We start from the raw sequence: 16763 nt of genomic DNA, 5'->3' as shown, positions 1-16763 counted from the left end.
CATAGTCTCATGAATTGTTTGAATAATGCCATGTTATTTATTTAATGCTGTAATTTACTTTTTATTTCGAAAGTTTCCAGGCAAAATGAGATCAGAAAAGCAAAGCCATTTGAACAAAGGGGAGCAACAGTGTTTGTTATACTTCATTCTCCGTGTGATGTTTTCCTTCTTAAGATGGAATCTAGCTGCAAGTTACACTCAGGAAGAGGAAAAAAAAATTCAAAGTCCCATTAGGCTTCAGGGCCTATTATTCACCTTTGTGAAGGAAGACTCGCATCATGCCCCGCCCCCCCCCCCGCCCCCCCATTACAACGTCGTTCGCATGTCTCAATAGCCCCTGCGCAGACCCGGCTGTCAACTGTAGTGGCCTGTCAAAGCCAAGCTTTTTCCTCAGTGGCCTGATTTTTCACCCACAGTTAGCCACCAGGGGGCCGCCTATTTGGAACAAACGGTGCAGACTCCACAGCTTTCCTCCAAAGCAACCAAAACATCCCGGGGCAGCACTGGAGCAGAGCCCAGGAACTTCCCTGCAAGGGAGAACAACTTCTATCCAGCTACAAAACCTGCAAAGCCTATGGTATATAGCCTTATCACGAGTGAAAAATAAACTACAGCAAGGATTTATCGCCAAGAACCGAGGGGATTTAAGGTCCGTGGATTCTGACGGGGAGGCCCCTCCCTCTCGCCAGGGAGCCTTGGCGTCTGCGACTTTCTCTCTGGAAGCACCTGAAACACCGTGCGTCCAGGCGCAGGCAACAGTTCCCGAATTTCTGGACAGTTGTGGCTGTTAAGGCTGCTAGCCAGAGTGGTGGCTCCTCGCCCTCTTCCGTGGGATGCTCACAAGAAGCTGGAATTAAATCCCACGTCACCGGCTGGAAATCTGGAAAGCTCTGCAATAAATCATCTATATGTTGTTCAGACAGTTGAGGATACAGACCGTCATAGCTCTATCCCATTGTTGTACGAATAAACGTATATTCAATATATACGTTTATTCAGTAATGAAGTAGGGATTGTTTTTAATATAAGAAAATAATTGTACCCTGTCGTCAGAATAGTTTTGCTGCAAGTATACCTTCGTACCGACTGCATTTTAGCATTTTGGGCACTCCGTATTTTTACAAGCATTCTTCAAGCCCAGAATGCAGCTGCCCGCTTCATTTTCTCCTAACCTGAACCCTGGGCTTTCAACACTTGAGGTGGAGGATGGGGGGCAGTTCAGAAATTCTTACTTGCCTGGGGCAGAACGCTGCAAGAGTATACATTATTTTTGTCTTCCGGGTTTTATTTGTACATACGCAGGGCCAAGGCAAATTAATAGGGCAGCCCTTCTGGAACCTGTGGAGTGTCTCAACTCTGCACACATCTCCCAGGATATGCATAATTATGCGAAGGGGTGTCTCCCTCAAAAGCAGGCCAGGTATTTTCCAAATTATGGGGGGGGGGAGGGAGCAGGGAGGCGGGGGCCGGGTGATGTGAAGGGAACTCCAGACAGCCCGGCCCGTGGGAGGCCCCAGGAGGAGCCAGAGCGCTCTGTCCGCCGGACACGCGCCACAAGTGGTTTGGAAAAAAGGGAGAGGAGCGCGCTGGCAGGGGTCACACTGGTCCTTCGGGGCAGAGAAAAGCCCGTGCTTCTGGAAGGTCCCCCCGCCTCCTTGTCACTCGTCCCCCGTTTCTTCCTCTTCGCCTACCAGAGGAATGACGTCCAAACCCGAACCTCGGTGCGCAAGCCGCCGGGTGGGTGGACGCGCGGCCGCCTAAACCGCCGCAACATCGCCACCCTGGGAAGGGCACCCTGGGAGGAGGGCACGGCCGGGACTGGGAGGAGAGGGAGCGCCCGAACCTGGGGAGGCAGGTGCGGAGGCGGCCGGCCTGGGGCGGTGCGCGCGTGGGCTGCGGGGTAGGGGTCCGCGAGCGCCCAGCGGCGGACACTTCTGAGCGCCCCCCCCCCCGGAGCCCGGCGGGGGGCGTCGGGTGCCATCCTGGCGGCCCCTGGGCGGCGGCGGCGGCGGCGGCGGCGGCGGCGGCGGCGGCGGCGCGAGCGTCTGGGAGGCCATTTCCTCGCTGCGCCCCTGGCGGAGCCGGGTTTGCTTGCTCTTGGCCGCCGCCGCCGCGCGAGTAGGACCGCCGCGAGGGTTGGAGGGGAAACCAGGTCACCGGTTCGCGGACGCGGCGCGGCGCGGGCGCCCCGGGCCCGGAGTAAGGCAGTGCCCCGGGAGCGGGCCGGGGCGGGCCGGGTGCGAGGGGGGCCCGGAGAGGCGGGGACTCCGGTGCCCGGACCACACTCGCTTCCTACGCCTATAAAAGTGGAGTGGCCGGGGAGGGCCGGCGCGGCCCTGGCGGCGGCCGCCTCTCTTCGCCCAAGGAGTTGACATTTTGCAGGACTCGCGCGACGTCCCGTCGCCGGCGCTCCCCGGGACCCCGCCGCCGGGAGGAGGGGGCGGAGGAGGGTGGAGACTGCGGGGCTTGGCCAAGGAAGGCGCACATCCTCGGGCGGGCGGCCGTGACGCGGCGGGGATTAACTTTGCATGAATAATGTGAGTGCGCTTGGAAAGGAGACCTTCTGTTCCCCGGGCTCGGGGCAAGCGCCCGCAGGCTGCCTTCCCCGGGCAGGGGCGCTCAACCCAACCGTCTGGAGGGCACTGGTAATTTGGCGAGAGGACCGCGCGGAGGCGGGGGCGTGGGGGGGAGGGGGGGAGGGGGCGGCAGTTCCGACTGTCCAGAAGGGTGGGCCGGCTGGCGGCGGGGGTGTCGCGGGAGCCTGAGGGGTGCGGGCGGCGAAGCCGGGCGCGCGGGCGGGCGTGGGTGGAGGGTGTCAGCCGCCGTGTTACCTGCCTCCGCGGGGCTTCTGCACCCCGGGTCCGGGAGGAGGTGCCCCTCGTGCTCCGGCACCGCGCGGCGGCAGTCGGGGAGCCCCAGCGTGGGCAGTGGCGGAGCAGGGTGTCTGGGGGCCCCCTCCAATCGCAGCCGCTCTGTTCCTCAAACCCCCAAGCCCAGCTGTTGACAGGCTCCTTGTGAAATGGAGTTTGGCATCCTTAGCGCCGAACCGAGTGGAAGTTTCCATGATGAGGAAGTTCTGTGACACGGGGGTTCGGAAAAGGTTGGCAGACACCGGGGGGGGGGGGGGGCGGGGAGCGGGGAGGCGGTTTAAAGGGACTGTGGGTGCCCCCCATCCCCCTTTTTCTCCTGCTCCGGAACTCCGGGGTTTGGAAGGGAGAATAATCTTGAATGTTGGCGTGCGCCGTGGCCGGTGCCTGGCGGCTTGGCTTCTCCCCGCCTCCTCGGGGACTCGGTGGCGATTTCGCCTCCCTGCTGGGTCGCGCGCTTCTTCGCCTCGCTCTTCTTTTGACGCAGCATCTTCCTCTGGGTCGCCTCGAGTTGGTTCTGGTAACCAGGAGTTGTGCCAGCTGCGCTCTCCTCCCCCGGGCCTCCAGCCCCCTTCCGAGGAGGACTCATTTGGGGGAGTTGTTTTTTGGTTTTTGTTTTTTTGTTTTTTAACCCTAGTAGATCGCGTCCTTCTTAGCTGCAGTTGTCATTTTGGAGGAGGATTTCCCAATGACCATTGTAGGATTATTAGTGCTAATTCTTAAGCCTTCTGATTTGTTGGAGGGGAGGGCACATAGGATGTTGTTGTCGTTGTTGTTTTTTTAATTTATTAAAGGTTAAGTGTATACTTGTCCCCAAATGGGAAATTTTACAAAAAGAGTCTAGAAGCATAACAATTCCTAAGCCGAAGCAAAGAAAAAGAGTGAACCTGAACAAACAAGTTGAACACTCTCCGCCCTCCCGTCTCCACACACGTTCAGATTTTGTGAAGATTGAAACACTGTGCCTACTCATCAGTAAATAAATTTGAAACAAAGTCTTCCTTGTAGCCTGTTACTGGTCTTAGATGCTAGTGAGATGCAGTTTTAAAGACCAGTTTTGGAGTTCAAAAACTAAGCCTTCCTTGGATGGTGTATTGATGACAGAGCCCAGCAATTTTTATAATGGTAAAAGCATTGGATCCCGTAGACCTGTTGAGCAATATCTTTACATTATTTGGCCTTGTTCTAGTTTATGCTGCCTATTTACATTGTAATAATATATAGCATGTGCTAGATTACAAAGTAATAAAAATTGCATTTTAGTTCACATATTCCATGATTCATTCTGAATATTCACTGGTGACTGATCTGCTCCCTAATTCACTTCTGCTTACCTTTCTTATTCTGAAACTAGTCAGAGACTAGGAAACATTAAAGAAAAAGGTGTTTTGATGAAAAGTATTCTGAGCCGTGGATATTTTTAGGAGTTTTCACGCCAGTTGGCTAAGGGTTTTAATCGAGTCTAACAGAAATTCAATAGTCAGTGATTTTTTGAAGGTAATATATGGGAAGACATGGGTGAACAATCATTTATTATTTGTACACGTTGAATGGATACTGTCAAAATCTTATTTTTAATGAATTTCAAAGTTATATATATATTGGAAGTGGGACCATCTGGTAGTAGATATGATTTGCTTTTCTTTTTTAGTGAGAGTAAGTTCTACTAAATATAGCTATTGAACTATTTTTTTAATGAAGCAATTCCTGTTGGCATTATAATGCAAAGGCATAATTTTATTGACATTGGAATGTTGTTTTATAGACTAACTGGCTTTATAAGAGGAATAAGCATTCCATCTCTCTCCTTTTAGCCTCTTTATTCTGTCTTAGTGATGAATTAAGACAACTGCCTTTTAATCTAACATCTTTTGGGAAAAGGTAATTTCTTAAAATTTCCTTAAGAGAAGAGAGAGTTGTGGATTCCTATCCTTTCCTGGAATTTTTGAAGTTGTTTGAAGCATGGCATGTGTGGAGCCACCCGTGGGATTGCAAGTTTGGTGTTTGTTTGTTTGTGTGTTTGTTTTAGCAAGCTTATCCTTTTGGTAGAAATCCAAGTGAGGCGATTGGTTTCTTGAACTCCTTTTTGTCATTCTAGTGTAAGATTATGTGTCAACTTCTTAAAAAGCCCTTCTGTGACCACTTGACTCATTCTTTCTCAGAACCATCATACTGTTTTTAGTTTCTTCCCCAACCCCCCCATTGCTTGGTCTTCTTTGCAATCTGAATTGTCATTTCATTTGGTACTTGTTGAATACCCGTCTAGAATGTAGAGTCCAGGAGAAAAGAGTCTTGACTGCCTCATTAACTCTTGATTCTCCTGCGTCTTAAACAGTGCTTGGCACGCAGTAGGAGCTGGATAAATCTTGGCTAAATAAAGCAATGGTTGCACCCAAACACTGTCTTCCTAAAAATATGTGACTAAGCAACCTGAGTGGGTACCAACTGGGTATGTCAAGACTTGTGCCTGCGTATATGTGTTTGCCATGAATATATGGTTCCATCTTTATCTCTCTTTCCCCCCACCTTTTTTTTTTTTTTTTTTTTTTTTTTTTGAGATGAAAGCTAGCCCCATTCTATTCTATATAGTGACATTGCAGAGGATTATTTCTGCAAGTTCTTCCTGGGGGCATTTGCCTTGAGTACATGCAAATCCTCAGCAGTTTGCCTTAACAGGTTACCCAGATTCCCTGAAGACACTGACCTTCAACTCTCTGGGTATCAGCAGAATCTTTATGAGTTCCAGAGGCATTGTCAGTGCTAAGAGTGAAATTCCAGGGAACCGACATCACTGGATGATAGCAGTGCCTTCTCACTCAGCAGGTTCTGGCAGTGCCTCTGGCCTTGGCAGCCCTAAGGGGACCAAGGGCGTGTTGTGGTGTAAGCTGGTCTCCACAAGTAGCAGTTCCTGGGGAAGGGGCAAAATGGGACTGTCAGGATACAATACAAGATTGAAATCGCCCTTGGGGGTAGATTTGGAAATAACCAAATTTCCAAATTTGGACGTTTGGTTACGCTGTGTTGTAAGTGAAGTCATTTAACTTTCCCCCTTTACCTCCTTTCACACTTTCATAAACAGATTCTGAACCAGATGATTGTGCGAAGTATTGCATTATCTGAGTTTTCAAGTGACCCAGGTGTGATACCCAAAGGGTCATCTCCAAATTAGCTATTCATGGAAACTCTTTTGACAACTGAGACAAAAAGGAAACGACAATGGGTAATTATGGTAATGTGTTTTTGTTTATAGAGTATGGGCTTTCAGAAATGTGTCTGCATAAATGCATAGCAAAAATCCCACAAAGTGATAAGACTTGTGAAAATGGTAGGGGAAGAAAGATCAAAATTTTCTACAGGAGTAAAGATCATTAAACTGAAATCCTAAGTGCTTACTGCTTTATTTAATTTAGCTCTAAGCTTCTCGGTAGCCAAGTTAACAGGAAAAAGGGGGCCTGGAGGTGGCAGATATGCATTGAAGTTGTACAGATACATCATATAACATTTCTAGAGGGCTTACTATGGTGCCTGGCACCTAGTATATACTTCCATGAAATATCAAATCATATAATGGCCAGTACTTGAACTTCAATTCTACAGAATGCGAAGTAAAGTTCTTTATATGGTCGTGCCTTTTATGAGAATAAAAAATGCAGAAGACAAAATGATGAAAAGTAACCCAGTGGGAGTTTATCTTTGGGAGCCTGAGCTACTGTGGTTCAGCCGTGGAGATTCTGGCGATTGTCCCCAGTGCAAAAATAGAGCTCAGAAAACCTAGAGGAATGAATGGTTAACATGTTCTTTAGGCCGACTTTCTCAAATATCCAGTGTCTCAGCCAGGCTTTTGACTAGAGCAATCTGAGAGGACAGGACAGCCAGGTACTTGAAAATGACCTGATAGCCATGAACCTTCTGAACAGGTGGTCTTGATACTGTCTGCTTCAGTCTGTATAGCTCTTATCACCTTGCAGGGCAGTTTGGGTTTTGTTTCCATTTCTGTCTCCCCCTTTAAAGTGTGATGAAGGGCTATGGGTTTATTCATGCTGGCCTCCCCAGCACTTAGCAAAGACTTTGACACCTGGGCACAGGGAAATACTTGTTGGAAAACTGAATGGGAATAGGTAAAGGGGTGGTGCTTCTCCTTCTCGTCTGTTATTGGTATTAAGTGTCATCTTTTGACTTAGTTTTGCCCAAACTGAATGTTTGCTGCCTGAATTGCATTAGATATCTATACCACAGCTAGTAGGGCTTGTGCCAGTGTCTGAACTGGTTGAGCAATGGATGGCAAATTAACCTCTTGCATTATTTAAAGTCATTTTCACTATTTGATGGGGTGCCTGGATGGCTCAGTGGGTTGAGCATCTGATTTCGGCTCAGGTCATATCTTGCAGTTCGTTGAGTTCAAGCCCCATATGAGGCTTTGCATTGACAGCGCAGAGCCTGCTTCGGATTCTCTCTCTCTCTCTCTCTCTCTCTCTCTCTCTCTCTCTCTCTGCCTCTCCCCTGCTCGTGCTCATGTGCACGAGCTCTCTCTCTCTCTGTCTCAAAAATAAATAAACATTAAAAAACATTTAAAAAATAAAAATAAATAAAGCCATTTTGACTATTTGATTTGATTTCCCATTCAGTCTACAAAAATTTGTGCCTGGTTCCACTAGTCAGCATGCATCCTAGTGACCTATAAGACGATATGCATATATTAATACAAAGGGATTGTGAAATGGTATCTGCTGTGATAGAATGGATATGCTTATTGGGCTCTCTCATATGGCCCCCTAGATGAAATAAAGTTATTTTTTTAATCTGAGGAGGCAATTGTTTTGTGGTTTCTACAGCCTGTGTGTATTAGTGTATATTGCAGTGGGATTCAGCCAGGGTTCTCTTGGTATCCAAGCAGTGTGAGGTTGAATCTATTTAGGTCAGTGAGTCTCTGATTAAGGATGTTCACTCTTCGCCTTAATTTCCCCAACTCGTTAGCCAATTATGATGTTCAAGTAAGTTGGGGAGGGGGGAAATATCCAAGCCACCGAGTCACAAGTAATGTATTTCCATATGCTTCTCTCAGCCATCTGGCCAGCTGACAGCTAGAATGGTGCTCATGTTGTCCGGTCCATACTGTCCTAATTTCAAGGGACTTTGGAGAGTTTATGTGCTGGCAGGTCTTCTTGTGCAGTACTATTTTTATTGAGTGAGAAACTGAGCTCTCCTGTGAGCTTAGATATCTCTTCCAAATGGCAAGTTAGGAGAGCCTGGTATTAGGACCCAGGATCCTTAACTCTGTGTCCCCAGAAGTTTACTGTAGCCTTTCCATCATGATAGACACTCTATCATATACATTTACATATCTGTGCATACAACACATATATTATAATATATAGTGTGTATACAGCAGTATAACACCATGTAAAATAACATACGTATACAGGTGCGTGTGCTGAGTGAGCGTAACATGTAATGGCTAGGAAAGGATTGATCTGAACTGAATTACTCATTCAACTTCTTAGTTCCAGACGAGAGGCCTCGTGGATCATGGTTTCTCTTCTGTGATAAAAAATATTCAGAATTTCGTGAGTGTTAAGCCGATTAAAGCAAAAGTTTGGACAAAAGAATGCAAACTGACAGCAGGTATGTCTTCTTCTTAATTTGGGAAATACACTTTTGTGACTCTTCTGGAGGTTCAGGAATGTTTGTGATGAGAAGAGTGGAGAGGATAGTCATGGTTTTAGTGGCACAATGCATGATCGTGACTTTCAGGAACCCATTGAATATTCTGACTGTTGTGATGCACGTTGTTCAGTGGTTCTCAGGATGATTCGGATATGCTTTTCCCCCCTTTCCCCTCAGAGTCTTAAGAGGGGAAAGTCTCTGTTTTCTCAGATTTCAACAATGCTTGTACAGAAAAGGTGCTCAAAAAACAATGACTGATGGTAACGATCATGATGTTCCTGGGGGTGGTCAACTTTTTCAAATTTCACTCCCAGTGTGCATAAATGTCTCAGCAACTGGCATGTCTGTGCATGGAGACTCTGCCTCTGTGACAAGCGTGTCTCGCGTTCTTATATATAGTTAAAAAGGCAGCGCTTGTCTCTGGCTCCAACTGTACTTCCCATGCCTAGCTTCCAAACCATGGTGAGAAATGCCACCGTCACGCAGATGTCCCAAGCTAAAAACCCTGTCATCGACTTTTAGTCCTTCTCCATACTCCTGAGTATTTCGGCAGATCCTCATATTATTTTACTGTTTACTTGTTTACTGTTTATTTATGTTACTCCGTGATCAATTATGTTTGGGAAATCCTGAGTTTAACATCTTAACACAAGAATTTTTCAGAGACTGTGTTTATGATTGTGTGCATTATGAATCTCCAAGAGGGAGAGCAGGTAACAAAACTTATTTGGTCACCATTTTCTCTCTCTCTCTCTCTCTCTCTCTCTCTCTCTCTCTCTCTGTGTGTGTGTGTGTGTGTGTGTGTGTGTGTGTGTGTGTGTGTGTAAAAACGCAAATGGCTAAAGTGTAGTGCAAGAGGTGGTGAGGAGCAGTTCATAGCACTACACTTAAAAAAATTAGTCTCATTTGTTTTAACCGCTGACTACATTTTGTAATAAGTTCTGATTCCTAGGAGCAGTATCAATCCCACAGCAGAAACTTGATGTTTTTCACACAAAAAAAGGCTTATGAGTTTGTATTCAACACTGACTAATGTTGCCATTGCTGAAGTCTTTTGCAATGATATAAAAATTATGCTAAATTGATATTACTTTTAAAGTATTATAATCATAAAACGTATCTTTTCTTGACTTTATTCCTGAGATCTGGATGTGCTGATTTACATAAGCCAGAGAATGGCTTCTTTTTGCCATGTGTGTTTTTGTTTACCTTTTTGAATGTCACCTAAGCTCCACCATAATTTCTGCTCCAATTCTAGCATTTAGATAGAGATCTAGAATAATGTGTTTATATCTGAAATGTAGCTACAATAAGGGGAAGTATAATGTTGTATATTCTTGTATTATTTGTCCTTTAATTTTAAAAAAAAGGAACCATGGAAACCTTACACAGAAAAATCTTTTTAAAAACAATTTCAGTTATGGCCTATGTGGATGATGAATATATCAATTTGTCCTGTAGTGTAGTAGTTAGAAGGGCTTTGAAAAACACCTTGTCCCTCTGAGGACTCTGTAAAAAAAGCCTCCTAGGCTTTTGGCTTATTAATTTGATCTGTCCTCTGTAGCTTCATTAACATAAGGTGTTGTTAAGGTGAAGGCATTCTCTAGAATGAACTCTACATGCATTCATTTACTGCTAACTAAGAATATATGTTTAGTTATCCTTATTGAGGTTGTCACAAAAACCAAGCCTTAAAATGAGTAAACTTATTATTTTAAAGTAGGCACCACACCCACCACGGGGCTTGAACTCACAACCCTAAGATCATGAGTCATGTGCTCTACTAAGTCAGCTGGGTGCCCCGAGTAAACTTATTTTTTTATCCTGACTGTGTCCATCCTTCCATCCCTCCATCTTTCTATCTCTGCATTCATACCTCTATCCCACCTCCCACAATCCATGAATCCATATATGATTCATTCCTCTATCCCACCTCCCACCATCCATCATCTCATATATGCACTGGACATCTGCTGGGTGCCAGACTCTATGGTAGGTGCCAAGACACCATGGTGAACATTTAATTTTTTTTAATGTTTATTTATTCTTGACAGAGAGAAAGAGAGTATGAGCAGGGGAGGGGCAGAGACAGAGAGAGAGAGAGAGGGAAACACAGAATCTGAAGCAGGTTCCAGGCTCTAAACTGTCAGCACAGAGCCCGATGTGGGGCTTGAACTCATGAACTGTGAGATCATGACCTGAGCTGATGTCAGGTGCCTAACCCACTGAGCCACCCAGGTGCCCCCATTTGAAAATCCTTGCTGTAGAGATGCTCAGAGACTCTTGGTGCAATCTACAGAAATTAATTTGGTCTCTAACAGTGTTTCCCCACCTCAACTATTGGCATTTGGGGCCAGATAATTCTTTGCTGTGGAGAGCTGCCCTGTGTTTATCAGCATCACTGGCCCCTATCCGCTACATACCAGTAGCCCTCCCCCCGCCCCACCCATGCTCCAATTGCAGCAATCAAAAATGTCTCCAGATATTGCCAAATGTCTTGTGGGAGGCAAACTCATCCCTACTGCAAACCACTGGTATAGAGTTAAGAATGAGAGCTGAGGAGTGGGAATGTGTGGTTTCATAGCCTAGCTTCACCTGGCTTTGTTGCATGTGCTCAGTTTCTTCATTAAATGGAATCATGTAGCGTTTGGCCCCACAGTTAAGTGTTCCTAAATATTAGATATTGTAGCAGCAGTAGAATTAATACCTCAACAGGCAGTTACGATATTGATAAGTTATGTGATGGAGCAAGTACACTGTGGAGTGGGAACCCAGAGTCGGGCGTGCGGTGAGTTCCAGGCAGCAAGAACACCATATACCGATGTATGAAGCGGGGTAAAAGTATGAAACCTTTGGGAAATTGCATGGAGCCCAATCCTTTGAATATCAGAGGACAATAAATGAAGCTGTTGGAACAGGTAGGAGTCACATGGTGAAGACTTTCCTGGCCACAGTAAGGAAGATGGACTTTTTCTTAATAGCATGAAGAAATTAAATGTTCAGCAAGTCAGATTTTTATTTTAGCAGAGTTATTTGGGATAGATCTTGAGTGGGAGTGAGACTGAAAACGATAAGCCCAGTTAGGGACTCTCTGAATAATCCACCGAGAGATGATGGCTGCCGGAACCAAGGCAGTTACATGTTGCCGTGATGTCTTTGGGAACAGATTTCACTTTCTCCAAGATGTGGCAAAATTCTTCTAAGTTAATTCCAATAATGAATATTTTTAGCAAGATGGCTTTACATTTGGGAGAATTTCAAGTTTAATTTGAAAGCAGATTACATGATAGATTCTCTGTAGAATGTTTTCAAATAAAGCTTAAAGACCATCTCACAGCCTATTCATAGCTGAATATTACTCAAGGGTTTTTCTGCTATTGTATACATATGTCTACAGTTCCTAGTCAGACAGAAACATACTTCTGAACAACTACATTGAATTATCATTGACATTGGTGTGTTGAGATTCATTATTGAGTATTAAGTTTGATTTTCTGACTGATAGCGATTTTATTTAATGATCAAAATTGAAATGTATGGAGAAGATGAATTAATGAATGAGTGAATGAATGAGACATTATGGCAATATCACCAAATTGAGAGTAAAAAATTTTTGGATAAGTCTCTTGATTTATCTGAGCTTTAATTTCCATAGTCATAAAACAGTAAATTTATCTAGATAAATTAGACAATCTCAAAGTTATCCTTAGCTCAGAAGTTGGCAAACATTTTCTATAATAGACCATATAGTATTTTAAGCTTTTTCAAGATGTACAATCTCCAATGAGACTACTCGACTCTGCTGCTGTAGTGTGAAAGCAGCCATAGATAATAGGTAAATAAATGATCATGGCTGTGTGCAATAACTTTATGTACAGAAACAGAAGGTGGGTTATAATTTGCTAGCCCCTGCCTGGTAGCCCAGCAGGAGTACAGTAGAAATATAACATGAGCCACATATGTAGTTTGAAATTTTACCGTAACCACATGATAAATGAGTAAAAAGCAACCAGTGAGTTCAATTTCAATAACATACTTTATTTCACCCAGTATATTCACAATATTATTAACTTGTAATCCATATAAAAATATCAATGAGATGTTTACTTTTTGCATGAAATCTTCAATATCTGGTGTGTGTTTTATACTCACAGCACATCTCAACTTTGACTAGTCACATCTCAAGTGCTCAATAGCCATTTGTAATTGGGCAGTATGACTATAGCCTTAGGAGTGTGTGATTTTACCAAATTCCATGCAAAAATAAGTTATATGCAGTATTTCAAGTGAGACACTTTATTTTTCTTGCCACATAGATTGGTTAGGAAAACATTACGCTTTGAAATGAAGAATACACAGTGGCTAAAACACTGTTTATTTTTCAGTCATGTGAAGTTGAAAACTGCTGTCCCTGACTGGTTGGTGGCTATGCTCCGTAGCCATTCAAGGGAGTCCCAAGTGCCTTTAGTCTTGGGGTCCTTCATCTTCTACTCATGGCTACCAAGATCCTGGCTTCATTCCATCGGACCACAGGGAGGCAATGAGAGAGTAGAGAAGCACACAGGCTTGAAAGTGACACAAAACCATTTTGCTAAAATTCCACTGGTGAAAACAAATCATAAATCACAAATCATACGTCCCCACCTAAATGAAGCGGGATGGGAAACAGTCCCTGTGGCAGCTTTCCAGTGATGACTCTATTCCCTGGGAAAGAAGAAGAATTATTTGGTGGTCAGGGAGCTGTCTTTTCCATACTGTGCTACCCTGTTTTTTAATTCTTATGTGGCCTTCATCACATCACTGTCTCGCTGCTTTTGGAGGCATTGGCAAGCGATGAAAACATCTTCACGGCTGTGAGGTAACCCATTTCTATTTTTTGGTGCAGTACCACTATCCTGTCTGACCTAATTCTCTTTCCTCGCTTCCTCCTTATTCGTATGGGGTCATCTTTAATCTTGCTAGACCTGAATTTTCCTTTTAGTCTTTGAGCATCATTTTTATTTCCTTAATCTATGTGGGTCATTCTATGCACATAGTATTGGGACTTTGCCAATCAATCCTGATAGTACCGATTTTTTTAAAGGAAACTAAAATTTAGAGTAGAGCTATCAGAGAGCAGAGGCCAGTGCTGATTGTTGATGTGTTGACAGAGGTATTGAAGCCATTTCCCTGGTATCTTCTTACAGAACTTCAGACTGTTTAAATAAATGACTCATTACATAATATCTTGGATAAAAATACCAATTTTCCTAATATTTATCCTATTTATCATTTCTTACTGCAATAGGGAACCCTCTTTTTTTTTTTTTTTTTAGCAAAAAGGGTGTTTGCTTGTTTTCTTCCCAAAGTATAAATGTGCTTTATCAAATATTCAGTGTGTTCTATAGAAGTGCCTCCCATGAAGGAAATGTAAGAGGGACATGAATAATAAAAGTGAGGTAAGTGAAAAGAACAAAGAAGCCTTTTCCTTCCACCTATGCATATTTTACCTTTCTGAAAACCTTATTATTTAATTATTATTAAAATGTCGTATTTTAAGAAGGAAATGCAAAGCACACATACATTTTGGATTATTAAGAAATAACGCCAACCAGTGATAAGTATGCTGAGAACATGTAAAAGAAAAAAGAAATAATTGTATTCCTTTATATTAGCGTAGGTGGGGTTGTCTTCAACTTCACAAGCCAATTTTTGTGAAGTATTTTGCAAACCTCTTGAAGATTAAATTTTGCAATATTAAGAAGTTAATCCTGATAAATTCCTCTCAGGTACAGAATCCAGCTAATTAATTCTTGATATTCCAGAATAGGGAGGAGATGATTATCTGAATAACCCCTAACTTGTTACTGGCCCATCACTGGGGTCTTTGGGGCTCAGGGTAACTCACAGTGTGGGTGCCATTAATGTCTTATTTTAAAGTCCTGTCACAGATCAGGGAGGAGAGACACCCACCCCTGCCATTACCCTTATTGGCTAAGTGTGTCTGCAGAGGGAAAAGCTGGGGGTCCTGGGTCCTGGACTGGTTGAGAGCTGAGGCATTGGCAAGAGAGATCAGGATGTGGGGTGCCGGATGTGCATATAGGTGTTGAGTTCGATGTCTGGTTTTGCCCTTTCCTAGCCTATGGTCTCTCCTGCAAGTTTCTTAACTGCTTTGAGCTTCAGTCGTCCATCTGTGCAATAGGAAGAATACTGGTGCTTACATCACAGCATTGTGGAGGAGATTATGTGACATAATGATTATTCACTGCTTAGCCTGGACCTAGTGCCTGGTGAGTGCTCAAAACATAGAAAACAATTTTTGTTATCATTTTATTATTGCAGAAATAGTAAAATCAATTGTCTTGAAGTAAACCTGCACCCTGGAGATAGAGAGATTTCTCCCCCAAAAGACAAGAAATCAAAGAGAGAGACCCAGGAGTTAACATACGAATTTCCATAATCATTTTGCATCATTAGTCATTCTTCGTTTAGTTTTATGATGTGTTTATCGGTAATGGTCTTCTTTTTATAGGTGACCTAGCATTTTTCAATCTCAAGAGATATGTTTGATGGTTAATTGTTGAATTTAGCGAACCCTCAGGATTTGAAGAAAATACGAATAATAGATGTTCAGTTAACTGTCTGGGACTGCAGCCTCTTGAACACACATTTTACTCTCCCATGTGTATTGAATATGATGCCTAAGCTGATTACCTCTCTTCCTTTTTTTCATAGCAGGCACTCCTCTCTCTTATTCTAATACTTTTCTACTGTCCACATTCAAATTTCTTCACTTAAAATCCATAATATATTTTTCCCTGCTTCTGTTTTAACCCAGCTTCCCAATGTCCTTCATTCAAGGAACTCCCAAAATCCTGCCCTGATTAATTAAGATTGAGATCCAAATTTGCTTTAACCCTGCCCTGATGAAACATGCCGCTTCAATGACAATTCTTCTCATCCCTTTGTCCCTTTGTAATATTACATGGTTAGTCACTTACTATATATATATTTCTTCACTGTCCAATGTCCAAACCTCATATTGGTCAGTGAAATAGATATTTCTTTGCTAGATTTCAAGTTCCAAGAGGGCAGGGACTGGGTGTTTTACAAGTTTAGTGGAGTCTAGAACGTAGGCCCAGAAAGTAGGTGCTGAGTAATGCTTTCCTGCTGTTTTGACCAATCACACGTAGGCTGTTTTCATATAATCAGGATGAATCTAATTTTAAAATGAACAACCGTGTGTCCTCAGATGAACCAGAATATACACTTACAAGGCCCTGCTGTCCTGCATTATAAATAAGGGAGTAGGTTGTCTAACAGGGAAAAGTTCTGCTGTTCTTTTCCCTTAAAAAAACAACAACAAAACAAACAAACAAAACAAAACAAAAAAACTATCCACACATAAGAACTGAGATAGAAGATCTTCCCATCTCCTCAACCAAGTTGACCAAAAATCAGGGCCCCAAAGTAGATGTTCTCTGCAAAGACGAAACCCAGCAAAAACCTACAACCTAAGAAGAGTAACTTCTGGGGATTTGTAAAGGAACGTCCATCCTTAAAAATGGCTTACTGTAAATAGACCCCAAGCTTGAAGGCCTGCTTCCTCAACTTGTATAACAGCAAGGACTTCCTTCGGTGATAGGTTCAAGTTTCTGCAGGGAAAACATTCAGAGATATGACCCTTGGGCATGTTGCTTCCGCGGCATCTTTCACAACACCTAGCTTGTCTGTGGACTTTTTCTGCTTAAGATCTTAGTGTCTCAGAATTCCCATTACATGGAGGATAAATGATTTAACATTGCCCTGAGGGGGGTTACAATTCAGTCCTCTTCTTTGTGTAGCAGGGTTTTGAAATAACTGCTTCATTTTTGCTATATTGTGGTTGTAAATCCCCACCGGTAATTCATTAAAGTTTCATTTGAACCATGGCGGTGGCAGCTCTTCATCTTTGCCTCTTCCCAGCACTAGAGGGAGACCCCCTTCTCGGAGTTAAGTTTTGTTACTTAGCTGAGTTCTTGCAGGAGTTTGACTTTAGGGGCCTTTGAAACTAATAGGGATTATGTTTGCATTTCCTGCCCTCCTTAAGCAAAAGATGTGGTTTTGCTTATTCTGTCAATGAGAGAGAAAGGAATGTGCCTAAAGTCGTGTTTCTGATGGTCTCAAAGAAGTGGGACCAGAGCCCACAGCTCTGATTCTTTGCTCAGGACCTTAAGGATGGAAACATCGGTCCCTCTAAAACAGAGGACTCGG

The 16763-nt window shown here is 43.8% G+C and overlaps 2 protein-coding genes across 17 annotated transcripts in view; one reads left to right on the top strand and one right to left on the bottom strand.

Moving 5' to 3' along the window:
- Positions 1-406: 406 nt before the first annotated feature.
- LOC144612793 (uncharacterized) lies at positions 407-5375 on the bottom strand. Of its 4 annotated transcripts, XM_078432409.2 has the most exons (3): positions 1844-2057; positions 727-847; positions 407-527 (listed from the first exon to the last, which is right to left on the bottom strand). In XM_078432409.2, exons 1-3 carry the CDS (start codon positions 2055-2057, stop codon positions 407-409), a joined length of 456 nt encoding a protein of 151 aa, XP_078288535.2. The 4 variants fall into 4 exon arrangements, 1 of the variants encoding a protein (XP_078288535.2); XR_013549888.2 differs by lacking the exons at positions 407-527; positions 1844-2057 and adding an exon at positions 2832-5375 and having other exon boundaries at positions 739-847; XR_013549889.2 differs by lacking the exons at positions 407-527; positions 1844-2057 and adding an exon at positions 2832-5375 and having other exon boundaries at positions 800-890.
- Positions 883-16763, top strand: part of THRB (thyroid hormone receptor beta) — a 384269-nt gene continuing 368388 nt past the window's right edge. For 4 of the 13 annotated variants that reach the window (XM_060638545.3, XM_078432408.2, XM_060638535.3 and 1 more), the window contains exon 1: positions 2227-2645. The gene's annotated coding sequence lies outside the window, so the exon portion shown is untranslated. The other 9 variants (XM_078432406.2, XM_060638544.3, XM_060638550.3 and 6 more) reach the window with 6 other exon arrangements.

This window comes from Panthera onca, chromosome C2 (genome assembly GCF_046562875.1).
Source record: "Panthera onca isolate mPanOnc1 chromosome C2, mPanOnc1 haplotype 2, whole genome shotgun sequence".
Taxonomy (NCBI): domain Eukaryota; kingdom Metazoa; phylum Chordata; class Mammalia; order Carnivora; family Felidae; genus Panthera; species Panthera onca.
This window is presented reverse-complemented; position numbering and strand designations above follow the sequence as displayed.